Genomic DNA, 27,955 nt, shown 5'->3' with positions numbered 1-27,955 from the left:
ATCAAATACAGGAGTAGCCCCAGCATTGTGAACCCTCCCAAGAACCCAGTTAACTTACGCTCCTTGATTTATTACTAAGCCTTCTCATCAGAAAATCCTATCTCTTAATCTTTTGTTAAAGAATCAAGACCCCAAGATCTAAGAGGGAAAACAATTAGCTTAGTGACTCATGGAGCAAACTTAATTTAGATCCCATTATATGTTCTTAATTTAACTCCACTTCCTGCTAGAGCTTCGAGTAATTAAGGTTAACAGTATGTCTCTGCCCTGCAGATGGTGTTGAACCACAATTAGTTATTTCTATTTACTAATAAAAAAAAGTATCATTTACTTCTAAGCGAATGCAAAGTTTAGCTGCTTAAATACAACTGGCAACTACTCCTGTACTTACTTAGATCTTGACACCGGATAGTGTTGAAGTCAAAGTTAATGCAGAGGTAATCACATGTATCCCTGAGATCTGGGATAGAGATGCCATCAGGACAATTGATAATACCAGTTTTATAATAATCCTGTAAAGAGATTAGGAAAAAGAAATGTACATAAAGCACAATACAAAAAAGTACCTCTTCAACCCCCTATTCACTGCTGATTCTGTTATAAGGATGGTATTGGTTTACTGGTATTAACAATAAGTTGATTCATCAGATGCCAGAGTGGCACCTGGATATCCTGATGTACTAAGTGAAACCTTGGCTATCTGAGTGAGCTTTCACAAGCAAAAAGGACTTTAGAGATACAGGAACAAAACCAGAAAGGCAATGAAAGGAAATTAAGAGTTTCATCAATACTTTAGTTTGATGGAACCTTCAAGGCTTCTGGCCATGTGTGCCCCTGAGAAAAAAGGATAAATTGACTAGTACTCACCAGCACAGTTCGAAATACAGTCGCACTGATTCCTTCAGCAATCTCATATTCTCCCTTCTCATTGGGCCTTGTGAAGTTATATTCTCTTCCTGGTCCAAACATCCTGCAAGACACCCACGCAACAATATTACTTTCTCTAGCAGAATTCTTCTTATATAGCATTTCTTTTCTTCACCTTATTCTGGAGATTTCACTCTCTGAGAGTATACTTTTAAACAGTCATTGGGACTGAATCCCTACAAGATGAAAACTTGGGAAACTTTCCAGACAGGGAAAAGAAGGCATCGACTGCATTCTTCTCTTGAATGCAAGGAGGAATGACGCTGCAATTCCTCAATGAAGCTGTAATGTTTATCTCTAGTGAGCTTCAGTGGCAGAAAGTGAAGCAAAACAGCATCTATAGCATTGCTCTGCTGGGAAGAATCTCAGGAGTCTTGGAAGTTGCCTTTCATGTCCTCCCACTGCCCAGGAACCTTCAGCCACATCTGCAGCTCAGGAAAACAGGGGCGCCTCATGCTCAGGACTCCTCCTTATCAATGTCTAACAAGCCAATATGCCAATCCTCAAGATTTCTAAGTTTTGCTTTTTTGTTTCTTTGGGTTACACCAAGTGGTGCTCTATGGTATACTATGACTCTGCACTAAGGGAATCACTCCTGGCAGGGTTTAGGGACCATATGTATATGTGGTGTTGAGAACTAAACACGGAGGACAAATGACTTATCCACTATACTATCTCTACAGTCCTGAGTTTTGCTTTTCAAATTTGGTAGGGAGGAAGATAAAGCAAACCTTTTTTAGTCTTCCTCCATTTTCTTAGATCTTACAGTAAACTGGCACCATGATTTCTACTCCAGTAGCACTTTTGTGAGTCATGGAATGGGAACCCAGTATTAGAGACTGGGCCAGCAGTTGGTATCCTTAGCTGGCCTGACTTGAATTCCAAAAGAAGACTGACATTTAGTTTCTCAACCAATGGGGAAGTCCTGCTATTCCCAACAAATGTTTACAACTTTTTTTTTTAAATGTTTACAACTTCTATCTCCCACCCCACACTGGCTGAATTTGAATAAATTCTAGTCTTTTTGTTTTTGTTTTTGTTTTTGGGTCACACCCGGCAGCACTCAAGGTTTACTCCTGGCTCTATGCTCAGAAATTGCCCCTGGTGGGCTCCAGGGACCATATGGGATGCCAGGATTTGAACCACTGTCATCCTGCATGCAAGGCAAACGCCTTGCCGTTGTGCTATCTCTCCCGCCCCCAAACATCATCTTTTTAATGAAGCAGCTTCAAGTTCCAATTGTTAACACTATCCTAAGATAACAGAAATTATCTAAGTACAGAACTGATATTATTCTGAGTGCCAGATAATACTAGTGAATGGTTTCAGCCAAATCTGAAGTGCACTCCTACCTCTGATATCTAGTATGTGAAACAATGTATTTTCTTACTGTTTAAGGGAGGCCAATATATATATATCACATATGGTTTCAGAAAACTGCAATAGGTATCAGAAAATAAACGACTTCATGGGCTCCAGTATCGAGAGCATACATGCAACATGTGAAGAGCACTAAGTGCCATCCTAGTAATCACTCAGCTTTCACCACCAGTTTGGCTGGGTAGTCCTATAGCACAGGTCCCTAGTATCTAAGCATCAGGCCCGCACAGATTTACCAAGTAACACAAGAGTATTCCCCAACTCTTCTAGATGGTATGGTCTCTTCTACTATAAGATCTATTGCCAAATATAACTGATGATAGATGTTATGCAAAAATATTTTTCAGTAAAAGGTTTTGTTCTGATTGTCATGTGGAAGACGTATCTGATTATTATTTTGATTTTTGTGCGCCACCTGATGGTGCTCAGAGTTTATTCCAGGTTTGTGCTCAGGAATCATTCCAGGTGGTGCTTTGGGGAATCATCTGGGGTGCAGAGGATTGAACTGGGCTGGCTGCAGGCAAGACAAGTGCCTGACCTGCTGTACTATCACTCCAGCCTCATTTTTTTTTTTTTTGTTTTGGTTTTTGGGTCACACTCAGCAGCTCAGAAATTGCTCCTGGCAGGCTCAGGGGACCATATGAGATCCCGGAATTCGAACCACTGTGCTTCTGCATGCAAGGCAACACCTTACCTCCATGCTCTCTCTCTCCAGCCCATTTCTAGCTCTTTTCAAGACAGGCACAGAACATGACCTAAGCTTTCCTTACTCTAGTATCTATCTCTGACCTGTGGAACTTTTGTGAGTTGATACAAATTGGGAGGAAAGACAATCAAGGCCTGAGTGCTTTTTCAGAGGGCATTTACAAAAGACTCGAATGTGACCATCATCCTGAACACCAGTCCCTATCATTACAGGGTAGTGCACAACACTAACCAAACATCCACCGGCACTGTCAGGCTCAGACTAGACTGCCCTCTATGGCTCATATATGTCTGAAAAGAAAAAAAGCAGCAACCATTTTATTCTCATCTCCAATGTAAGAGACAGCAGGTATTGCTATCAACAGAACAGAGAAACCTTTAGCACCATTACCTTCCCAACATGGTATCTGGATGAGCAGTGAAAATGTGTGGATTCACCACAAAACGAGTGCCATCCACGAGAAGTGTCACTTTCTCTGGTGCCTGGGAATGAGTATTACTGCTGAAGCACACGGCACTGCTTCCGTATCGTTCTGGAGCAATAAAGGGTTCATGGTTCCGTTTAGTCCCACTTTGGAAACAAGAGCTTTGGATATCTTCGGGAAGTGGCATTACGTGAGAGAACTGAAGATTCGATGACTGACAGACATAATCAAGTGAAAGGTCTGAAAGATCATACAAAGAAACCAAATTAACCTAATAGCACAAAAGCTAACACTGTCTTCTTTAAAAAACTTTGTAATCCTTTTTCACAGGTAAAACCACTTGCCTACAGCAAATAAAGAAATACATTCCTTTACATTCTTTTTTCTATATTTGTATGCTGGGAGGTGAGACAGTAACCACACTTTAAAATGATTCTTTTAGGGGCTGAAGCGATAGCACTTGGCTGACCCAGGACGAACCTGGATTAGATTTCTGGCATCCTATATGGTCCCCTGAGCCTGCCAGGAGCAATTTTTGAATGCAGAGCCCAGGAGAACCCCCGGATGAGTGCTGCTTGGTGTGGCCCAAAAACCAAAAAAAAAAATTTTTATGTTAAAGTTTATCTGAACTATGCACATGGTTCAAAAAAAATTATACACTAGAAAACTTTTTGTGAAAAGGTCAACAGTCCACTATCATATCCCATGTAATAACCTCACAGTCTGGTTTCAGAGATAATCTCTTCTTTCCTCCCTCCCTCCCTCCCTACCCTCCCTCACCACCCTCCCTCCCTCCCTCCCCTCCCTCCCTTCCTTCCTTCCTTCCTTCCTCTTTCTCTCTCTCTTTCTTTCTTCCTTCCTCCCTCCTTCTTTCCTTCCTTCCTTTCCTTCTTCCTTCCTTCCTTCCTCCCTCTTTTTCTTTCTTCTTTCTTTCTTTCGTTCTTTCTTTCTTTCTTTCTTTCTTCTTCTTTCTTTCTTTCTTTCTTTCTTTCTTTCTTTCTTTCTTTCTTTCTTTCTTCTTTCTTTCTTTCTTTCTTTCTTCTTTCTTTCTTTCTCTCTTTCTCTCTTTCTCTCTTCTCTCTCTCTCTCTCTCTCTCTTCTTTCTTCTCTCTTCCTTCCTTCCTTCCTCCTTCCTTTCTCTCTCTCTCCTCTTTAATAATAATTTTTATTGTGACCAAAGTGAGTAATAAATCTTTCAAAGTAATATTGAAGGTACATAGTGACAATGAATCAGGGCCATTTCCACCACCAGGATTGTCCTCCCTTCCCGCTCTTCCCAGCATGTGTCCCATATCTCCCTCCTTTGCCCCTCCCCCACCAAGTGCTAGTTTAACTGTTTCCCTCTGTGTATAGCTTGTTGTATATAGGGTATCGATTCTGTTGTTGACTTCGAGTTTGGTGTTTAATTCTGATCTTTTCTTTTTTTTGGTTTTTGGGTCACACCCAGCGGTTTTCAGGGGTTACTCCTGGCTGTCTGCTCAGAAATAGCTCCTGGCAGGCACAGGGGACCATATGGGACACCAGGATTTGAACCAACCACCTTAGGTTCTGGATTGGCTGCTTGCAAGGCAAGCACCGCTGTGCTATCTCTCCGGGCCCTGATCATTTTTTTTTAATTCCACTCAATGTTCATATGGCTGTTTGGTCCTGGTACTGTTCCTTTTTATTTTCCCCCTCAATTCATGAGGCAGAATAAGATGACTCAAGTTGTGAAGGGGGCAAGGAGGACTTGGAGACTACTTCTAGCAGTGCTTTGGGGATACACTGGCTTTGTGCTTAGGGATTCCCCCTGGGGGTTCCTGGGGGACCCTATTCAGAGTCAGGGATCGAAGAGGGGTTTGTCAAGTGCAAAGTTCCCTTCAATCTCTATAACTATTCATGCCCATAACCTTCATAGTTTTTAAATTTTATTTTCCAGGAAGGATAGTCTACTTGCCTAGGCATAATTTTTCATAGAAATTCTGACAAATAGGCATTTCACTGTGTACAGCATACCCTTGATACCATCTACACTAAGCAGAGAGAGAAATACTCTCAAGAGAGAGTACTGAGAACATTCTCAAGAGAATGTTCATATGCAAATGACTTTACTCATCAGGCTGGAGTTTTTGTCTTAGCATCACCAATAAGGCATTTTAAGCATTTTCTATTGGTGGTTTTGGTGCCATATCCATTGGTATGCAGGGGCAACTAACTCCTGGCTACTGGGATCATGAATGCCATGGATCAAACCCAGGGCTCCTCACAGCATACACTCAGCATCATAAGTTAGCTCTCTGCTTTTATTGCATTTAAGAAAAACACTGTAGGGCCCGGAGAGATAGCACAGCAGCGTTTGCCTTGCAAGCAGCCGATCCAGGACCAAAGGTGGTTGGTTGAATCCCGGTGTCCCATATGGTCCCCTATGCCTGCCAGGAGCTATTTCTGAGCAGACAGCCAGGAGTAACCTCTGAGCACCACCGGGTGTGGCCCAAAAACCAAAAACCAAAAAAAAAAAAAAAAAAGAAAAAAAAAGAAAAACACTGTGCCATCATTTGTAAAATGAAAATATGTTCGCTCCACCTATATTTTTTTTAAATTAATTTATTTAAAGAAAATAGATTACATAGTTGACATAACTGATAATAATACATTTTTTTAGGAAGAACAAAAGCAACATGTTTTTTCTTTAAAAAATAAAGAATTGAAAGAGATGAAAGAGAAAGGAAAGAATAGTTTTGAAAATCATTGACTCACAATTAATTCATTGAAGCACCAGCAGAAAGTTTAGTAAGCTCTTTTAAAGGATAAGTTGGGGCCGGAGAGATAGCATGGAGGTAAAGCATTTGCCTTTCATACAGAAGGTCATTGGTTCGAATCTTGGCATCCCATATGGTCCCCGAGCCTGCCAGGAACGATTTCTGAGCGTGGAGCCAGCAGTAACCCCTGAGCACTGCTGGGTGTGATCCCAAAACCCAAAACTGAACCCCCCCCTCCAAAAGGATAAGAGTAGGGGCCTGAGAGATAAGATGGAGGTAAGGCATTTGCCTTGCATGCAGGACGGTGGTTCAAATCATGACATCCCATATGGTCCCCAAGCTTGCTAGGAGCGATTTCTGAGAGTAGAGCCAGGAGTAACCCCTGAGTGCTCGGGTGTGACCCAAAAACCAAAAAAAGAAAGGTTAAAATTTGGGGCCAGAGAGATAGCATGGAGGTAAGGCGTTTGCCTTTCATGCAGAAGGTCATCGGTTCGAATCCCGGCGTCCCATATGGTCCCCCGTGCCTGCCAGGAGCAATTTCTGAGCATGGAGCCAGGAGTAACCCCTGAGCACTGCCGGGTGTGACCCAAAAACCACAAAAAAAAAAAAGAAAAAAAAAAAAAAAAAAGAAAGGTTAAAATTTGAAAAAATACAGTAATAACGATGTGAAAGTGGCAATTGTTGTTTGCATAGGCCCAGCAAAATATGGGTAAAATGGAAAAAAAAAAAAAAAGCCTTGGCTTAAATACAAAGAAACCTTATCCCTGAAGTTTTCTGGCATAAGACTGACTCTGTGTTCCAGGCATTCTAGGTTGTCCAAATCGAGTCATTCTCTGTGGTCACAGTGAAATTTTTTTGCACATTAGCTGTTGTTGGTGTCCGGTTTCTATAGTTTCTGGTTTCTGTGCATTTCCTTCATCGAAATCAGGATGATGTGGAGCGTCCTCTAGCTTCACCTCACCATTAGATACGGAGCGTCCTGCCCTGCAAGCAAATTGCTGCTATTGCTGAGTCATCTGGGTGTTAAGGGAGCACTCTTTGGAGTAAGCCAATGCCAGGGTAGCAGTAGGGTCTTCCCTGGTAGAGGTTTGCTTCCTGGTGAAGTTGTAGACAATTGTGGTTGTTTCCGTAGATGGTCAATAGTTCAGGGGTGTATGGGCAATGCCCATTCTTCTGAGGCCTGAGTCAAGTCATTATGCCAGTGTTCAGGGTATAAGGACTAACTACATTACAAAATTTGTGTTCCTATCTCTATTAGATAAGAACTTGTTTGCATATATAGTATTTTCCCATTTTAATGCACCTATGCAAAAGAGGAACAATGCCACAATGTATTATTGGTGCCTCTGGGGAGTCAAGGGAACAAGTCCAACTGTCTCCTTAACTAGGTTCTAGCATGAATTCTAAAGCGAAAGACTCTTCTATCAGAATTCCTTATTGAACAGATCACAAAGAGCAAGATAAAAAAACCCCAAACAAACAACAAAAACAGTGGGCACAATTGTCACTGTATAAGGGGATATTCAATAAGAGTTATAGTGGTTCAAGGAATACATCTGAGATATTCAAAGGAGATACACATGTCCCTTTTATGTCATTAGAAATAGTCAGGAGGTGGGTGCTAAATCCTGGATGCCACTTTGGTCTGTGATTTGGCCTTCTGGAGTCTGCAAAATGACTCCCAGCAGTTCCATATCGGGAAATGCCTTTGAGTGGGAACTAATCAAAAACTTAGTATGGTAGCAACCACAGTTACACAGTGAAGAAAGGTAGAGGACGGGAGGCTGCTGAGAGTAGATAAGTAGGAACAGAGTACTGATTCTTCTCAGCCTGAGAGTCTATTTTTTTCACTTTGGTAGCTGATTGGCAGCTGGCTTGAGTGGGGATAATAATATGTTTCGTAGGGAGCCAAGAACTGAGGGTAAAAATGGTTAAATGTGGGGTTATAGGCGGTGGGAGTGAGTGAGTAAAGGACTAAAAATGAGCTCCTGGGTGGTGAGTCAAGGAGGAAAGGAAAGTATACAACATAGACATTCTGTATATGTTTGTTTTTTGTTTTAGGGTCACACCTGGCAGCACTCAGGTGTTATTCCTGGCTCTATGCTCAGAAATTGCTCCTGGTAGGCTTGGGGGACCATATGAGATGCCGGGATTCAAATCACTGTCCTCAGCATGCAAGGCAAATGCCCTACCTCCACGCTATTTCTCCAGCCTGACATTCTATATATAATAAATAGATTAAACCCAATGATATCCAAATAATTGTCTATACTTTCCACGCAGTTTCAGAATGAACAGGGGTGGGAAGGAAAGATGCCTGCGACTTCCTGAAGCCATCCCCTCTTGTGCTCTTGTGCTGCCATTCCCATGCTGGCAGAAGCTCAGGCTCCCAGAAAAGAAAGAGATCCTTAAAGAGCTGGAAGCCTGGAAGTTCACCACCCCCACCCTCCTGAGTAAGTCAGTAATCCACCCTTCTGAGCAGGGTGGGAACTGGGGAAAGCCTGGGGTCCCCTTTAAACTCCTAGCTGGCACCCACCTCACTGGCTCCCTGGGCATGCGGCCCAGGGGTAGCCCTGTAGTTTGCACTCCACCTATCTTAAAGTTATTTATGTTGGTTTTTGTGCTACTCCGTATGGTACTCAGGGTTTACTCCTGGTTTTGCACTCAAGGATTATTCCTGTGAGCTCAGGAGACCATATGGGGTGCCAGGGATCAAACCTGGGTTGTTCACATGTAAGGCAAGAGCCCTACCCGCTGTACTATGGCTCCGGTCCCCTTAAGGAGTTTTTTTTTTTTTTTTTTTTTTTTAACATTAAACTGAAATAAAAAATAACTTAATAAGGGCTAGAGCGCTGGAACAAATGGTAGGGTATTTGTTTTGCATGCACTGACCTAGGACAGAACGCAGTTCAATCCCCTGGTGTCCCATATGGTCCTGCAAGCCAGGAGCGATTTCTGAGCACATAGCCAGGAATAACCCGAGCCACCCAAAAACCAAAAAAAAAAAATTAATAGCATACTTAATATATAATACCGGGTCATTATAGTATAGGGACTAAGGCACTTTGCCTTGCATGTAGATGACCCCCATTTGATTCCTTACATAGTATATGGCTGTTGTGTAGGAGGGATCCCTGAACAGAGTCAAGAGTAAGTCACAGGGGGGGCCAGAGAGATAGCATGGAGGTAAGGCATTTGCCTTGCATACAGAGGGTTGGTGGTTCGAATCCCGGCATCCCACATGGTCCCCTGAGCCTGCCAGGAGCGATTTCTGAGCATAGAGCCAGGAGTAACCTCAGAGCATGGCCAGGTATGACCCAAAAATCAAAAAAAACAAAAAAACAAACAAAAAAGAGTAAGCCACAGAACATGGCCCAAAAGCCCAAAATAAGAAAAAGCATAATGATATATCATGAGAAACAGGCTTAGAAATAAGACTTATAATCCCAACATCTGGTATGGTAACTATAATTAACATTTTCCTTGAGAGCTTGTTTGGAGGTTCTAGCAGGGAGCACGGCTACTAATATACCCTTCTACCCTTGACCAAAAACAGTCTGTCTCTATTTGGAGAAGATTGTTCTCTTCTTTGGGAGAGATGCACAAAGAGTGGTGCGAGAGGAAGTGGACACCCACCTAGCAGGCCAGATCAGCTGAATCAACCCTGGTGATCAATGAGGTAACAGATATGGAAGCCAGTTTGCCCTCACCTCCATAATTAACATTTTCCTAAGTCTTCAAACTCCTTTTGGGAAAATAAAATGTCAATGCGAATGTCTTGTTACATCTCCTCCTTATCTATTTTCTTTTTTTTTTGGGTCACACCTGGCAGCACTCAGGGGTTACTCCTGGCTCTACACTCAAAAATCACTCCTGGCAGGCTCAGGGGACCATATGGGATGCTGGAATTCGAACCACCATCCTTCGGCATGCAAGGCAAACACCCTAACTCCATGCTATCTCTCCGGCCCCTCCTTATCTATTTTAAATGTGATTGAATCACACATGAGATTATTGCTGGAAACCTCTGGGAAATTATTTTAATTTCCTGCACTTAGCTAACCAAATTACAGTTTTTTGTTATGTTTTTGAGCCATAACTGGAAGTGCTCAGGGGTTACTCCTGAGTTTGCACTTAATATTTCTGCGTTTTTCTGTTTTTTGGGGCTCTCACCTGGTAATGCTCAGTTCTTGGATCTGTATTCAAGGATCACTCCTGGCAAAGCTTGGAGGACCATATCGAGTAATGGGGATTAAACTTGGGTTGGTCACATGCCAGGCAAATGCTTTACCTGCTAAACTATTACTCCAGCCTCTGATCAGGCAAATTTTTAACTACAGTAATATTTTCTCATTTGTTATAGAGAAAAAGAAGTCAAAATTTAGACCAAAAACCTATTTACGGTTCATACCCTATATATAAAAAGAGCCAAATAATAGGAAGAAATTCTTAAATTACCCAGAGTACTTATTGCACTCATGATGCTCTTGGAAATGGAAGTAGGTAATTAAAATGAATTCATTCAGATATTTAAAATTCATGCTTTCCCTCTAGCAAGGAAGCAATTCAATTAAAGTTATTCTTGAAGTCTTCTGCAGGCTTATTCCACCTACTTCAACATGAAAGCAGGGAAATAAATGACTGCAGAAATCCTGGAATGGTAGTCACTTTGCTTTTCTGGTGAATGCACATGCATTCATGTGCATATGTATATAATAAAATAACATTACAGAGTCCAAGACTAGCATAAGGGCTTAGAGCACCTGCTTTACAAACATACGGCCAGGGTGTTCAAATTTCTGTATGTATTAAATGTACTGGCAGCTCTGCTATCTGAGTCTGGCTAGTCTACTGTGGTGATTCCTGGTGCTGAAAACAATTTCTGGCTGCACCATAACCAGGTGTGTATAAGTGAGATATATAAACGCCATCACCAGGAAGTGTAACCTTGATGAGCACAACAGTGTCTCCCAGTTATTACAATAAAAGTGGGAGGGCCGGGAAGGTGGCGCTAGAGGTAAGGTGTCTGCCTTGCAAGCGCTAGCTTAGGACGGACCGCGGTTCGATCCCCCGGCGTCCCATATGGTCCCCCCAAGCCAGGGGCGATTTCTGAGCGCATAGCCAGGAGTAACCCCTGAGCGTCAAACGGGTGTGGCCCAAAAACAAACAAACAAACAAACAAAAAAAAAAAAGATTTTTGGGGCTGGAGAGATAGCATGGAGGTAAGGCGTTTGCCTTTCATGCAAGAGGTCATCGGTTCGAATCCCAGCGTCCCATATGGTCCCCCGTGCCTGCCAGGAACAATTTCTGAGCATGGAGCCAGGAGTAACCCCTGAGCACTGCCGGGTGTGACCCAAAAACCACAAAAAAAAAAAAATAAATAAAAGTGGGAGGGAGGGACAGATAAAAATAAAAATAAACAGCAGTACTGCCTCGTTAGAAAGACAGAGGTTCAAATCTCAGAGCTCCATCTTCTGGGCACTGTGACCTAGGAAAGTACCTAAACTTTCTATGCCTTGCTTTATCTGTCAAAAAATGTTAGTAAGATTATGAAGATTCATTTTAAGGCCAAAGGGTTAATGTTTTGGCCTTTGCAGACCAGTCTGCCACAGTTAACAGGAAACAGTCATAGGGAACAGACCCAAATGGGCACGATGCTCTACTTCAATATAATTTTAACAAAAACAATAGCAGTTCAAGTTCGACCACTTTGCTCTTACTTATCTACAACACTGTTTATAAAGTTCCTAGCCCAGTGAGTGATAGATGGTGACTACTATGGTTATTCCTACTACTGTTTGTATTAAAATTACAAATGAACCTAACAATTTATCAAGAAACTTCACATTTATTAACTCAATCTTCTAGTCTTGGGAGAAAGGAATGATATTAATATCCCTGTTTTCTAGAGCAAGACTAGGGATGAAGCTGAATGGGATAATGCGTTAAGTGTATGCTTTGCACCCCTGAGCATGGCCAGGAATGGTTCCCAAACCAAATCTTCCCACACACAAAAGAAAGAAAAAAATAGCATAACTACAATTTTGTTTTGTTTTGTTTTTGGTTTTGGACCACAGCTGGTGATGCTCAGAGGTTACTCCCGGCTATGCACTCAGAATCGCTCCTGGCTTGGGGAACTATATGGGACACTGGGGGCTCAAACCATGGTCTGTCCTAGGCTAGCGCAGGCAAGGCAGATGTCTTACCGCTAGTGCCACCACTCTGGTCCCATTGCTACAATTTTTATTTCTTTTTTTTTTGTTTTGTTTTTGTGTCACACCTGGCAGTGCTCTGGGTTACTCCTGGCTCTATGCTCAGAAATCATTCCTGGCAGGCAGAGGGGACCATATGGGATGCCGGGATTTGAACCACCAACCTTCTGCATGTAAGGCAAACGCTTTACCTCCATGCTATCTCTCCGGCCCCCAATTTTAATTTCTATTTTGAACATAGTTAAAAGTAAGTTAGATGTGTTAGGCCAATTCAGAATGTCCTGTAAGACCAGCTCTTTTATAACCATAATATGAAAGCTAAATCAATTAGCTGGTTTAGATTTAGATGAAAACAATGAAATAATGATGTCAGTATGTGTGCCCAAGCACATGCCACCTCATCTCCCTTCTTGAGATGTGTATTTTCCTACTTTCATGCTGGGTTGTGTACCAACCTTTTTTTTTATTATTTTTTTATAGGGTTTCTGGGCCATACCCAGTGGTGTTCAGGTTACTCCTGGCTCTATGTTCAGAAATTATTCCTGGCAGGTTTGGGGGACCATATGTAATGCTGGGGATTGAACCAGTTGGCTATGTACAAGGCAAACACTCTCCCTGCTGTGCTATCACTCTGGCTCCTCTCTGTGCCTTTGGAAAAGCCTGTGCTATCTCTTGAGCATTCTTACTCTCTCCTTTTCTTATCATTTCCCTCTCTTTTCTCTGCACCTCCAAATAAAATGGCATTTTTTTAACCTAAAAGCAAAACAAAAACAAAAACAAAAAAACACTGATGCCAGGGCAAGAGACATTACAGTGGGTAGAAAACTTGCCTTGCATATAGCTGATCTGGGTTCCTTTACCAGAAACCCACATAGTTCCCAGAGCTTACCAGGAGTGACCTAAGTGCAAAGCCTGGAGTAAAGTCAGGAACATCGATGGATATGGGCCCAAAAGCTAAATAATAAAATTTAAAATAAAAAAAGTTGATGTCTTGGGGCTGAAGATCTGCGTAGTAGTATAGCAGTAATGGGTTTGGTCCCTGATACCTCATATAGTGCCCTTGAGCCCCAACAGAAGTATCTCCTAAGAATAAAACTAGGAGTAAGACATGAGCACCTTTTGTTTGGGTGTGGCCCTCAAACAATAATAAACAAAATCACTGATGCTAAGAAGGACAGGGAAGAAAGAAAATCAAGCTTGGGCAAAAATGGGGGGGGGGGGAGATCAGAAAGGAAGTTAATGGGAGATCAAGGACAGGGGATTTTGTTTACTGGTGATGTGAGAAAGTGGCATATATATCCAAAGCACAGACTCTACAACATTTGAACTGGAATCCAAGCTGCCACCACCAACTCTGTCAAGGTGGCAGAAGGGGTGGGGGTAGGGGAATACGGGTGGAGGGAAATTGATACTGGTTGTGGGACTGGCCTAAACTTAACTATCAATAACTTTTTAAACTACAGTTATTTTTTCCCCCGTCCCCTAAAGTACAGTTCTTTAATATAAACTTATTTAAAACTGATGGCTTTTGAATAGGGTGGATGTTCAGATGTTCAGGGTGGATATCAGAAAGTCCCCCATAATTAAGTCAAGAATCAATCACCATACCGTCAGTCCTGGGACACATAGGGCAAGTATGATTTAGAAGACCAGAAGAAGCCACACTATTTGTTTCTTTTGCTTGGGCTGCAACTGGATTTTCATCCATTAGGCAGCTGGCCTCTTGCCGCAATAATCTGTCACTCTCGCAGCCCCGGTGAACATTCATTCTTGAACTCTGCATCCTGAATTGTCTGCTCTATCAGAGAGAAATCCTGCAAGACAGGAGTAGATATGGTTTAGATCACTCTCAAAAGAGGATTCCAAAGAATTGCATGTAGGAAAGCCAACAGAAAAGTAACACAGCAACCTCATTCTTGTTCTTTTGTTTGTTTTGTTTTTGTTTTTTGGGGGCCACACCCAGCAGTGGCAGTACTCAGAGATACTCCTGATTCTGAGCTCAGAAATCACACCGGAGAAGAACAGGAGGCTGGAGGAATCGAACCCAGGTCAGTCATATGCAAGGCAAATGACTGTGCTATTTCTCTGGCCCCTTGTTCTTAGGTAAAATAACACATAAAACATTTCTGGGACTTTATATTGAGAAGCACTGGTTTAATGAATTAAATCACCAATTTAAATGATTAAAATGATCTTTACAAATCGCTAAGAATGTTGGTTGATACATGAGTTTTAAGAAATAATTTTAGGGGGCCGGAGAGATAGCACAGTGGCGTTTGCCTTGCAAGCAGCCGACCCAGGACCTAAGGTGGTTGGTTCAAATCCCGATACCCCATATGGTTCCCCGTGCCTGCCAGGAGCTATTTCTGAGCAGATAGCCAGGAGTAACCCCTGAGCACAGCCAGGTGTGACCCAAAAACAAAACAAAAAACAAACAAACAAACAAAAAATAATTTTAGGGCCTGGAGAGATAGCACAGCGGCGTTTGCCTTGCAAGCAGCCAATCCAGGACCAAAGGTGGTTGGTTTGAATCCCGGTGTCCCATATGGTCCCCCGTGCCTACCAGGAGCTATTTCTGAGCAGACAGCCAGGAGTAACCCCTGAGCACCGCCGGGTGTGGCCCAAAAACCAAAACAAAACAAACAAAAAAAAAAAAACAAAAACAAAAAAAAAACAAAAAAAACTTAAGGGGCCAGAGAGATAGCATGAAGATAAGGTTGGTGGTTCGAATCCCGGCATCCCATGTGGTCCCCCAAGCCTGCCAGGAGCGATTTCTGAGCGTAGAGCCAGGAGTAACCTCTGAGCACTGCCGGGTGTAACTCAAAAAAAAAAAAAAAAAGAAAAAAAAAAGAAATAATTTTAAGCATTATTCCTAAAGACATCAGTCCACTGCTCTTGGTCACATTTATGGTCAACTGTACACATTAAAATGTGGTGTCACAGGGCCGGACAGATAGCACAGCAGCGTTTGCCTTGCAAGCAGCCGATCTAGGACCTAAGGTGACTGGTTTGAATCCCGAAGTCCCAGGAGCTATTTCTGAGCAGATAGCCAGGAGTAACCCCTGAGCACCGCCGGGTGTGGCCCAAAACCAAAAAAAAAAAAAAGTGTGGTGTAACAGGAGCTAAAATGATAGTCCAGAGGGTAGGGCACTTGCCTTGAATGTGGCTGACCTAAGAGCCAAGAGTAGGTCCTAAACATCACTGGTGTGACCCCACAAACAACAAAAAATTAAAATGTGGTGTAATAATTTGGAGGCTTATAACTCAGAAATACCAAGGAGAGAAGGGAAGAATTCTAATGGCCAAATAAAGAAAACCTGCTCACAGATATTTTAAAAACAAAACATATACTCCTGGGCCCAGAGAGATAGCACAGCGGCGTTTGCCTTGCAAGCAGCCAATCCAGGACCAAAGGTGGTTGGTTCAAATCCCGGCGTCCCATATGGTCCCCCGTGCCTGCCAGGAGCTATTTCTGAGCAGACAGCCAGGAGTAACCCCTGAGCACCGCTGGGTGTGGCCCAAAAACCAAAAAAAAAACAAAAACAAAACATATACTCCTGACAGCAATTAAGCACCAGAAAGTTAAACAGTAACCATAATGTAGTCTTAAAAAAATTGAAACTAGGGGCCGGAGAGATAGTATGGAGGTAAGGCATTTGCCTTTCATGCAGAAGGTCATTGGTTCGAATCCTGGCATCCCATATGGTCCCCCGAGCCTGCCAGGAACGATTTCTGAGCCTGGAGCCAGGAGTAACTCCTGAGCACTCTCGGCTGTGACCCAAAAACCAAAAACAAAACAAAACAAAATTGAAACTAGGGGCTGGAGAGATAGCATGGAGGTAAGGCGTTTGCCTTTCATGCAGAAGGACGGTGGTTCGAATCCCGGCATACCATATGGTCCCCTGTGCCTGCCAGGGGCGATTTCTGAGCATAAAGCCAGGAGTAACCCCTAAGCACTGCAGGGTGTGACCCCCCCCCAAAAAAAATTGAAACTATAAGTCACCCATGCTAAATCAAAACAAAAATGCAAATTTTTGTCCTCTAAAACTCAAGTTCTCATTTTAAAATTCTTTCCAATACTTTCTGTACTTTATGCTTAACTCCTAAAACAACCCCCCTTCTCCCCAATCACACCAAATGCCACTGGCTATAAGACTAAGATTCTACCAAGCAGTTCACAAATATCATGAAAAAACTTGTCATCAGGGATTGCCATGTGCAAGGCATGTGCTGATTAAGAATGGAAGGGTCATACACGAGGAATTATAGCTTTCTTCCAGGTAAGCATGTTCTGTAGCCCTTTCATCTGTGGGAGCTCAACACTTATCCTATATACTCAAAAGCATCCTCAATACTATATTCATACTACTAAAACATCAAACTTCCTTTTTTTTTTCCCGGCCACACCCGTTTGATGCTCAGGGGTTACTCCTGGCTAAGTGCTCAGAAATTGCCCCTGGCTTGGAGGACCATATGGGACGCCAGGGGATCGAACCGTGGTCCTTCCTTGGCTAGCGCTTACAAGGCAGACAGCTTACGTCTAGCACCACCTCACTGGCCCCAAACTTTCTAATGTTTATGAAATACCAAAACATCTTCAGGGTGGGGGCTGGAGAGATGTAGACAGGTGTAACCCCTGAGCACTGCCAGGTGTGACCCAAAAACCAAAAACCAAAAAAACCAAAAACATCTCCAGGGGGGGCTGGAGAGATAGCATGGAGGTAAGGCGTTTGCCTTTCATGCAGGAGGTCATCGGTTTGAATCCCGGTGTCTCATATGGTCCCCCGTGCCTGCCAAGAGCAATTTCTGAGCCTGGAGCCAGAAATAACCCCTGAGCACTGCCAGGTGTGACCCTAAAACCACACACACACAAAAAAAAAAATCCTACAAAAAACAAAAAACAAAAAAAACCCAAACATCTCCAGGGGCCGAAGAGATAGCATGGAGGTAGGGCGTTTGCCTTGCTTGTAGAAGGATGATGGTTCGAATCCCTGTATCCCATATGGTCCTCAGAGCCTGCCAGGAGCAATTTCTGAGCATAGAGCCAGGAGTAATCCCTGAGCGCTGCCGGGTGTGGCCCAAAACAAAACAAAAAACAAAAACAAAAAAACCATAAATACAGAATCATTTCCAAAGGTTCAGGCTATTCACTTCTCAAGTTCGGGTACACTAATTTCACCACTAACATCAGAACTTGGTGTTCTGGCTAAATAATTCACCTATTTTTATGCACATTCTAGGAAAGTTTTTAAAGACAGTTAACCTGTTTTACTGTTTTAAATTTTCTGACATACAAGCATTACAGGTATGAATAAAAACTTACAATGTGAACTGCCATTTTTTTCTATTATAAATAATACTTCAATGAAAATGATCAGAATGTAATGAAATTACCTCCACGTAAGAATCCTGTTTTCAATGTTCTCAGCTGTTCTTTTCTCTTTAGGACTCCTTTCATCCCAAAAACCATGTCATGATTAATGCTTAGTGATAGACACTTTAGGTAATCACATAAACTAACAATTCTCAAAGTCCTCAATCAATAAGTTCTTCCTTTCTTTTCTTTTTCTTTTTTTTGGCTTTTGGGCTACACTCAGTGACGTTCAGGATTTACTCCTGTCTATGAGCTAATAAATCGGTCCTGGCTTGGGGAACGATATGGGACGCTGGGATTGAACCGAGGTCTGTCCTGTGTCAGCCACACGAAATGCAAGCGCCCTACTGCTGTGTAACAGCTTTGATCCCTCAATGAATTCTTCTATAATCCTAGAGAATTATGAACACTTGACTTGTGAGACCAGGACTGATGCCAAAGTCTGTTGGACAACAGAATAGCCAGTTTCAATGTGACAGTAAGGAGCTACTTCCCTTCCATGAAGAACAAGTACAAGTCATTCTATTTTGAATATATATTTTCTTTGCCTACCATGGTTCAATTCTGTAACCATCCCCCAAATGAATCTTGGTCCTCAGAACAGATCTAAGGGGGGAAAAAAGAAGAAAGAAATAAGTACTTCATCAATATAGGTCTCTATTGCTATGTAACTATTTTGATCAATGCCATCCTATCAGTCAGAGTAATGTACAACTACAAAAATTGAAAATCAGGGTTACACTCCTTCCAGTAGTATGGAATGCCTATTTTCTAGAACCCTCAAATACTTTTCAAGGTTTCCTCACTATTGTTAATTTAAATATAGAAGCTTATTTTAATGTGATCATTAAAATAATTCATTTTCACTAATACAACCAAAGTCTCACATTTTTTAATTTTTATTTAATTTTTATTTTTTTAAGGCAGTCAAATTGAGCAGTGGGGGGTTATATACCAACTTTTGTGATACTAACATTAATAAGTTCTGATAAACCACTGCCATTGGACCAGCCCAAAGTCTCACTTTTAAGTCCTCATTCTGGATGGATCCTATTAAGAGCAATAGTTTATTAATTCATATCAAGTTTTTGGAGCTTGACTAGAAACTAATTTCTTTTCTTTTTTCTTTCTTTCTTTTTCTTTTTTTTTTTTTTTTTTTTGGTTATTGGGTCACACTCAGTGGCACTCAGTGGTTTCTCCCAGCTTTGCAATCAGAATTCACTCCTGACAGACTCAGGGGACCATATGGGAAGCCAGGCATGGAACCCGGGTCCGTCCTGGGTCGGCAACATGCAAGGCAAATGCCCTACCACTGTGCTCCAGCCCTGAAACTAGTTTCTTAGACTATGGGCTGTGACCTCATCTAGAGATCACATACCTAACTTAATGTAGGGCCATTTAAAAATAATTTGTTTTGTTTTGGGCCACACCTGGTGACACTCAGGGTTACTCCTGGCTATATGGGACGCCGGGGGGATCGAACTGTGGTCTGTCCTGATTATATGCTTTATCTGCATGCTTCACTATACCAAACATCTGGGGTTATGTAAACAATTTAGAGGCAAAAGAAAAAACATTTTAAAAGCCCAGAACTAGAATACTTGACAGTGCCCCAAGACTATGCCTGCACCATCCCTGAAGTCTGAGAGATGACAATGGGGTGATGAAAAGACCATTCTGAGACTAAGTAAGGCAGGTTAGTGCTTTGGTTATTTGTAAATCTCCATGCCACTAAGAAAATATTCTTTTAGCTCTAGCATTTCATGCATAAACATAAATGGGCATAAACATAGGCACATGAATTACCACAACAGTCCTTTCTCAAACAGAATCTAAGGGAAAGCTTTCAGAAAGCACAAAGCATCATACAAATGCAAGAGTACATATACACAATGGAATATTATGCAGCCGTCAGGAGAGATGAAGTCATGAAATTTTCCTATACATGGATGTACATGGAATCTATTATGCTGAGTGAAATAAATCAGAGAGAGAGAGAAAGATGCAGAATGGGCTTACTCATCTATGGGTTTTAAGAAAAATGAAAGACATTCTTGAAATAATTTTCAGAGACAAAAGAGAGGAAAGCTGGAAGTTACAGTACACTTCATGAACCTCACTACAAAGAGTGATGAGTTTAGAGAAATAACTACATTGCGAACTATCCTAACAATGAGAATATATGAGGGAAATAGAAAGCCTGCCTAGAGTACAGGTGAGAGCCGGGAAGGGAGGAGGGATATTTGGGACATTGGTGGTGGGAATGTTACACTGGTGATGGGGGGGGGGGGGGTATCATCTTATATGACTGAAACCAAACCACAATCATGTTTGTAACCAAGGTGTTTAAATAAAAAATATTAAAAAAAATTAAATAAAAAGTCCAAATCCTATATTATCATTACTTTTCTGCACAACTGAACACAGATTATTTTCCCTACATACCAGCTGTATCCTACCAATTGCTTCATATAGAAAGCAGCACACAGTGGGAGCCGGAGAGATAGCACAGCAGTAGGGATTTGCCTTGCATGAGGCCGGCACGGGAGGGACCCAGTTATAGTCTCAGTATCCCTTACGGTCCCCCAGCCTATCCCAGGGGCAATTTCTTTTTTTCTTTTTTCGTTTTTTGGTTTTTGGTTACACCCAGCAGCACTCAGGGGTTACTCCTGGCTCTATGCTCAGAAATCGCTCCTGGCAGGCTTGGGGGACCATATGGGATGCTGGGATTCGAACCACCGTCCATATGCATGCAAGGCAAACACCCTACTTCCATGCTATCTCTCCGGCCCTCCCAGGGCCACAGCCCAAAAATCAATCAATCATAAATAAAGTTTTAAAAAAGAAGCACATAGTGCCAGGTCACCCCAATACAGGAAGTTAAGTTCATCACTCAGTATATATATCTTTATATATTTACTCAGAAAAGATTATAGCAATTTGCCGGTGTCCCATATGGTCCCCCGTGCCTGCCTGGAGCTATTTCTGAGCAGACAGCCAGGAGTAACTCCTGAGCACCGCTGGGTGTTGCCCAAAAACCAAAACAAAAAAAAAACCTTGCTCATAATTTTTGGTCTAATTCTCCAAAACACAGCTAGAGGAGGTCTTTTGAAATCCCATTTGTGCAATTCTAATACAATTCTGTGGGTTCTTGAGGCTACTTTATCCAATTTGCAAAACCCTCTTTAACATCTTTTATTTTGTTTATTTTTGGCATCTTGCTCAGTTGGAGGTTCTGTTCTTTCATTCCAGAATTTATAACCCTCTTTTTTTGGGGGGGAGGGGTCACATCTGGCAGTGCTCAAGGGCTACTCCTGGCTCTGCACTCAGAAATCACTCCTGGCAGGCTTGGGGACCATATGGAATGCAGGGATTCGAAGCACCGTCCGTCCTGAATTGGCCACTTGCAAGGCAAACGCCCTACCGTTATGCTATCTCTCCAGCCCCTATAACCTTTTTTTGCCTGTAATCAATATTCCTTTTTCCTTTTCCCCTCAAATTTATATTCCTTTTAGTGAGCAGTAGTAGCACTTATAAGTCAGAAGGAGAGCACAAAGCTATCCTCACAACTAAAGCCACTGCTTTCAGGCTATTTCAGTAGACAAAGCTGGTGTTTGGGTTCTTTTTAAAACTGAATTTATCATTATTTTCAACTCAAATGCAACGTTATAGTTTCTCCTTACTCTTTTAATGTATCTTTCATATCAAAAAATTTTTCATAACAACATTTCTGTTTTGGGGTCACACTCATGGTAGTTGGGGGGACTTAAATGGTTGGTTCTGGGAAATTAATACTGGCCTCCTCCCGGTGAGATAGCACAGCGGCGTTTGCCTTGCAAGCAGCCAATCCAGGACCAAAGGTGGTTGGTTCGAATCCCGGTGGGTGTCCCATATGGTCCCCCCCCCCGCCCCCCCCCCCCGTGCCTGCCAAGAGCTATTTCTGAGCAGACAGCTAGGAGTAACCCCTGAGCACCACCGGATGTGGCCCAAAAACCAAAAACCAAAAAAAAAAAAAAAAAAATGCTGGCCTCCTGTAGGCGTTCAGCCCATCTGTCCTATAACCTAGTAGTGAATATTATTACAAACATGTCCTTCATATTATGAAACTGTTGCAAGAGACAAGATACAAAATAGAGAAAAACTAATATTTCAGAGATATAAAAGGCCTCAGTGATTATGTTGTCACAGTAGTTCTCAAGCAATACTACTGGAGGTGGGGGAATAGTCTAGGTTGGAGATTATAAATAAGACTACAAATCTAAAAGACCAATTTGGGGAGGGGGGAGAAAGGCCAATTTGACCACAGAGTTCAGAGAAACTTTTGTACAAGAGATTTTATAAACAAAACCAGACTAGAGGGCCCGGAGAGATAGCACAGCGGTTGCCTTGCAAGCAGCCGATGTAGGACCAAAGGTGGTTAGTTTGAATCCCGGTGTCCCATATGGTCCCCTGTGCCTGCTAGGAGCTATTTCTGAGCAGACAGCCAGGAGTAACCCCTGAGCAATGCTGGGTGTGGCCCAAACCCCCCCCCCCCAAAAAAAAAACCAAACCAGACTAAAACTATTTGCAACAGATTACAGTTATTATCCCAATATTCAATAGGACTTATCAAAATTTATGAAATGAGATCAATAGAAAAAAATGGGTATAGGATGAAAAAGAGGTGAATACCCAGATCAAGCTATATAATCTACAAAATAGAATTTAAGTCAAATCAAACTAAACCAAACCAAAAACTTCCCAAGTGCTGCAAGGCAGAAAAGTCAGATGCATCTGTTGCCTGAAACATTTCTACCCTGGGAGAAAATCTTTTTTTTTTTTTTTTTTTTTTTTTTTTTTTTTTTTTTGATTTTTGGGTCACACCCGGAAACGCTCAGGGATTACTCCTGGCTCTATGCTCAGAAATTGTTCCTGGCAGGCTCTGGGGACCATATAGGATGCCGGGATTCAAACCACCATCCTTCTGCATGCAAGGCAAATGCTTTACCTCCATGCTATCTCTCTGGCCCCGGAATAAAATCTTAATGCGAAAAGTTCCTGGGGCCAGAGTGATATAGTACAGAAAGTAGGGTGTTTGCCAACTTGTACACAGCCAACTGGGGTTCGATCCCTAGCATACTATATGGTCTCCTGAACCCCCACCAAAAGTGATTCATGAAGGCAGAGCCAGGAGTAAGCCCAGAGCACCACTAGGTGTGGCCCAAAAGCAAACTAATTAAATAAATTTCTAAATAGTGCAGCATTGCTTTTGTTTTTGGGTCACATCCAGTGATGCTCAATGGTTACTCCTTACTTTGCACTCAGGAATCACTCCTGGTAGGACTTGGGTGGCCATATGGGGTGCCAGGGATTGAACCCAGGTTGGTCATGGGCAAAGCAAGTATCCTACTACCATATTTCTAGTCCTTGCAGTATTCTTTTATTTTTGTTTTTGGGCCACACTTGGGAGTGTTTAGGGCTTACTCTGAACTATGCACAGTGATCATGCCTAATGGTGATTGGGGAACAATACAGAGAAGATTAGCAGGGCCCTTGTGCAAGGATGACACATAAATCTGATAAGCATTCCATATTTTAAAAACATTATATTTGTAGATGGGAGTTGATTTTACCTTTCAACTTTACTACCTGAAAATGGGTATATCATTTCACATAGGACCTTTTTATCATTTGATAGGAATCAACATTTTCTTTTTTTTTTTTTTTTGTGGGTTTTTTTTTTTTTGGGGTCACACCCGGAAGTGCTCAGGGGTTTTTCCTGGCTCCGTGCTCAGAAATCGCTCCTGGCAGGCACGGGGGACCATATGGGACGCCGGGATTCGAACCGATGACTTTCTGCATGAAAGGTAAACGCCTTACCTCCATGCTATCTCTCTGGCCCCGGAATCAACTTTTTCTAATGACACCTGTAAGCTAGGCATGTAATACAGGCATGTAACAGACTCGGTATACAGCTGATGACGCCTAAAAAAAAATGTCAACATATGACATAATATTGAAGGATCGCTATTGTCTAGAACACTCTTCTGCTTTTTCTGACAGCTTCTAAAGAAAGCGATAAACAATTAAAGATTACTCAATGGCAGGGGTGGGAGATATAGCACAGTGGTAGGATGTTTGCTTGCACTCAGCCAATCCAGGACGGATGGTGATTCGAATTCTGGCATTCGATATGGTCCCCAGGCCTGCCAAGAGTGATTTCTGAAAAGAGAACCAGGAATAACCCCTGAGCACTGCCGGGTGTGATCCAAAAACCAAAGAAAATAAAAAAGATTACTCAGTGGCAAATGTCCAGAAAAAAGCCAAAACATCCAGGAAATAGCCAAAATAATTACAATAATAATGTATTAAAAGAACTTTAATAATGTAGATGCATTAAAAACATTTTATCAACATAGGCCATTAATAAGAAAAAGTTAAATGTCTGTACAATAAGAAAATATCTGAAGGTCTTAGGGGAGAGTCAAGAATTAGTACTGTGGGCCCGAAGAGATAGCACAGAGGCGTTTGCCTTGCAAACAGCCGATCCAGAACCAAAGGTGGTTGGTTCGAATCCCCCCATATGGTCCCCCGTGCCTGCCAGGAGCTATTTCTGAGCAGACAGCCAGGAGTAACCCCTGAGCACCGCCGGGTGTGGCCCCCCCCCCCCCAAAAAAAAAGAATTAGTACTGTACCAAGAGAATAATCATGTCAAAATTTCTGAAGAAAGGGCTGGAATAAGTTCAGCAGGTAGGACATTTGCCTTCTAGGTGGCCAATCAGGGTTTGACCCCAAGCAACTCATATAGTTTTCTGAGTCCAGCCAGGAGTGATCCCTGAGTGTAAGACAAGGGTGTAATTACAAAACCAAAAAAGAAAAACAAAACAAAAACACCAAAAAACAAAAACAAACAAAAAAAAAGACTTACAATTAGAAAATTTCCTTACTTTTTATATTTACTTTGCTTCATTCTTTTTTTTTTTTTTTTTTGGTTTTTGGGTCACACCCGGAGGTGCTCAGGGGTTACTCCTGGCTGTCTGCTCAGAAATAGCTCCTGGCAGGCACGTGGGACCATATGGGACACCGGGATTCGAACCTACTACCTTTGGTCCTGGATTGGCTGCTTGCAAGGCAAACGCCGCTGTGCTATCTCTCCGGGCCTCTTTGCTTCATTCTTATAATAAAAGGTACAGTTCTTGGGGTCGGAACGATAGCACAATAGTAAGGTGTTTGCCTTGCACATGGCCAACACAAGATGGACCCGAGTTTGAATCCCAAATCCCATATGGGTCCCCCAGGTCTGCCAGGAGCAACTTCTGAGTGAAGAGCCAGGAGTCACTCCTGAGCACCACCAGGTTGTGATCCAAAAAAACAAACATAAAAAGGTACAGTTCTTAAAGAAAACAAGTATTATATCAAACTCAAACTCTTTCAGAGAAAAAAAAGAGAAATATTTTGTCTTCAAAGACAAGCAAAAACAGAGATTACAAAAAGTATTACAGGTCACTTATTCTCATGAACACAAACAAAAAATCCTAAATGAATTAACAAAAAAATGAAATCAGTATGGCAAAGGTTGGGTTAACACCCTATAATCAAAATAATTTACTAGGGTAAAAACAACAAGAAAATAATAATAATATGAAACAATACTGACATATTGGAGTAATCAGTCTTCATCCTAAATCGGTATGGCGTATCAGAATTCACCCTTAACCACTGTGGTTTTCCTTTTACATATCAAAAACCCACCTGGGCAGGAAGAACCTCTGGACAGGCTCTTTTCCCCAATTTATTCTCCACCCATGAGGGTGGTTCTATCTTCCTAACAAAAAAACACTAGTGGCCCTCTGGACTTCTTTATCCTATCCATGTGGTGAAAGCTCCAAGATCCCTTTCATCTTGCTCTAGCCAGGTTTAGATTTCCTGTGACAGCCCTGTTCCAGACCTGCTTTTCCTTTTCCCTTGGGATTGGGATTGTCACTTTCACACTGACATACTGAGGTGTTTTTTTTTTTTTTAAGGCAGTTTGAAATAATAGAGAAAAATGTTTGAAGACATTATTTTCTCCAAATTATAGGATGAGAACTGTTATTACTGTTTTAGCGAGTAGTCCAGAATCTAAATATTATTACTCTTGAAAAGAGAAAAAAAGTTAACAATCTTTAAAAATAGAGGGGAAATAACATTCTCAAGAAAATGTTGAAATACTTTTGCTTTCCTTTCTTGGGGGAGAGGGATATTCATGGTGCTGAAAGAGGTGGAGCAGCTTTAAGGGAATCAAAGTGGGATCATATCTCTACTGTGCTTGAATGTTTCTGACCACAGAAAAAAGTTTAAAATTTAAGCAAAAAAATTTCATTCATTTCATTCCCTAAAAAGATTGTTAGGAGTGAAATACATTTTCCTCTCAAATTCATATGTGAAGTCCTAAGTTTTAAAGCCTCAGATCGTGACTATTTGGAAACAAGAAATTTTAATAAGCAAGAGACAGAAATGGAGGAAAGACTATGCGAAGACAATGGGAGAAAGCTGCTGTCTACTAGACCAGGAGAGAAGCCTCAGAAGAAACCAAACATGCTGACGCCATGATCTTAAGACTTTGAGCCTCCACAGTGGGGAAAACTCATTTTTACTGTGGTGGCAGTCTTAGTCACTAAACACACAGATACAACTATAAAACATGAAATATCACTTCCCTCACCAAAACACAAGTTTAGGAGAATAACATGGAAATAGTTAAATGGCTTTATGTATACACAGTGGTTTTCCATCTCCTGATTGAGGAAAACCACTAGCACAGATTACTTTTCACACTGATGCACAAATCACTACCTGTTTATTGAAGAGGTGATCTTTATTTTAATACCTTGACATATTATAGCTATCCCTTCTTTTTTTTTTTTTTTTGGTTTTTGGGTCACACCCAGCAGTGCTTAGGGGTTACTCCTGGCTCTATGCTCAGAAATCGTCCCTGGCAGGCACAGGGGACCATATGGATGCTGGGATTCGAACCAAACCACCGTTCTTCTGTATGAACAGCAAATGCCTTACCTCCATGCTATCTCTCAGGCAGCTTTCCCTTCTAATTTACATGATAGTACTTGACATTTGTATAGTATACACAATTCACATTTCATTCATACTATTATGACATTTGATCCTACATCTGATCCTGGTATCTTTTCCATGAAACAAAAATAGGATCACAGTTACAGTGCGAACTAAGTAAGTCCTTTAGCCTGGTTCACAGCTCTTTCTACTACACCCAAGTGTTTTCCAAAATAGTAAGGCTCTTCTTTGGGTTAAGGACAAAAAGTTTATCCCTTCTTAACCATAATTCTCCATAAAACCTTGATAAATTCCAGAGTCAGAGATATCGTACCACAGGTGCGGTGTTTGCCTTGCAGGTGGCTGACTTGGGTTTAATCCCAGGCACTGCATGTGGTCCCCTGAGCTCTACCAGGACATATCTTTGAGCACAAAGCCCAGAGAAAACTCTGAGCGCTGCCAGGTATGGCACTCAAACCAAAAACATTATACAACAACAACAACAACAACAAAATAGATCTAGGGCTGGAGAGATAGTACAGGAGGTAAGGTGCTTGCCTTGCAAGAAGCCAATCCAAATTCTACGCCCAGCACCATAAATGATCCCTAGTACCACCAGGAGTTACCCCTGAGTATTGCTGGGTGTGGCCCTAAAACAAAAGAAGCCTGTTTTGTTTTCAATTATGGAAAAGGCAATCTAAATTCGAAATATATACATATATATGAAACATAACTTTTTTTAGGGGAGAGCACGAATGCAGTCCTCCACTGCATTATTTATTTTATTTATGCATTATTATTTATTACCACAAATTATGCAGTCGAGTTTCCCATATTTGGGGAAATCGCAGGGGTCAGCACATCCGAAGTGCAATGGCTAAGCCTCACCCTGGGAAAACCACCTTCATGAGCATGGTACCTCCCCCGCCAGGTAAGTATATAACTTTTTATTTTAAAAAAAGCCTGTACGAAGCATGATACCAACAACAGAGACTATGTGAGGAATCGAGGTGTATTGCCACTAAAGACGATGACTTGAATTGGACAAACTAGTTTGCCTGGAGCCTAGAGTCAGTCCTGTGCCAGGAAACTTCAGGGGTAGGGTCTCCTTGTATTTAGACCATAATTTGTCTTTCCATGTTATGTTTTGGTGGGCCTATGCAA

At 41.9% G+C, this 27,955-nt stretch overlaps 1 protein-coding gene, 1 non-coding gene and 1 pseudogene across 2 annotated transcripts in view; 1 reads left to right on the top strand and 2 right to left on the bottom strand.

Annotated features, from left to right (window-relative positions):
- Positions 1-27,955, bottom strand: part of KCTD20 (potassium channel tetramerization domain containing 20) — a 37,794-nt gene that overhangs the window by 5,719 nt on the left and 4,120 nt on the right. Inside the window, exons 2-5 of the mRNA XM_049765384.1 lie at positions 13,996-14,201; positions 3,404-3,677; positions 868-970; positions 392-512 (exon numbers count right to left, since the gene is read on the bottom strand). Coding sequence (XP_049621341.1) covers positions 392-512; positions 868-970; positions 3,404-3,677; positions 13,996-14,170 — 673 coding nt within the window. The 5' untranslated portion in view covers positions 14,171-14,201. The remainder of the gene's footprint in view (positions 1-391; positions 513-867; positions 971-3,403; positions 3,678-13,995; positions 14,202-27,955) is intronic.
- LOC125996798 (U6 spliceosomal RNA) lies at positions 23,234-23,338 on the top strand. The gene has a single exon (XR_007491475.1). It is a non-coding gene; the product is annotated as a U6 spliceosomal RNA (small nuclear RNA).
- LOC125996813 (uncharacterized) lies at positions 27,589-27,730 on the bottom strand (annotated as a pseudogene).

This window comes from Suncus etruscus, chromosome 18, assembly GCF_024139225.1.
Source record: "Suncus etruscus isolate mSunEtr1 chromosome 18, mSunEtr1.pri.cur, whole genome shotgun sequence".
Taxonomy (NCBI): domain Eukaryota; kingdom Metazoa; phylum Chordata; class Mammalia; order Eulipotyphla; family Soricidae; genus Suncus; species Suncus etruscus.
Note: the sequence above shows the minus strand (reverse complement) of the source record. Positions and strands in the feature narration are given on the sequence as shown.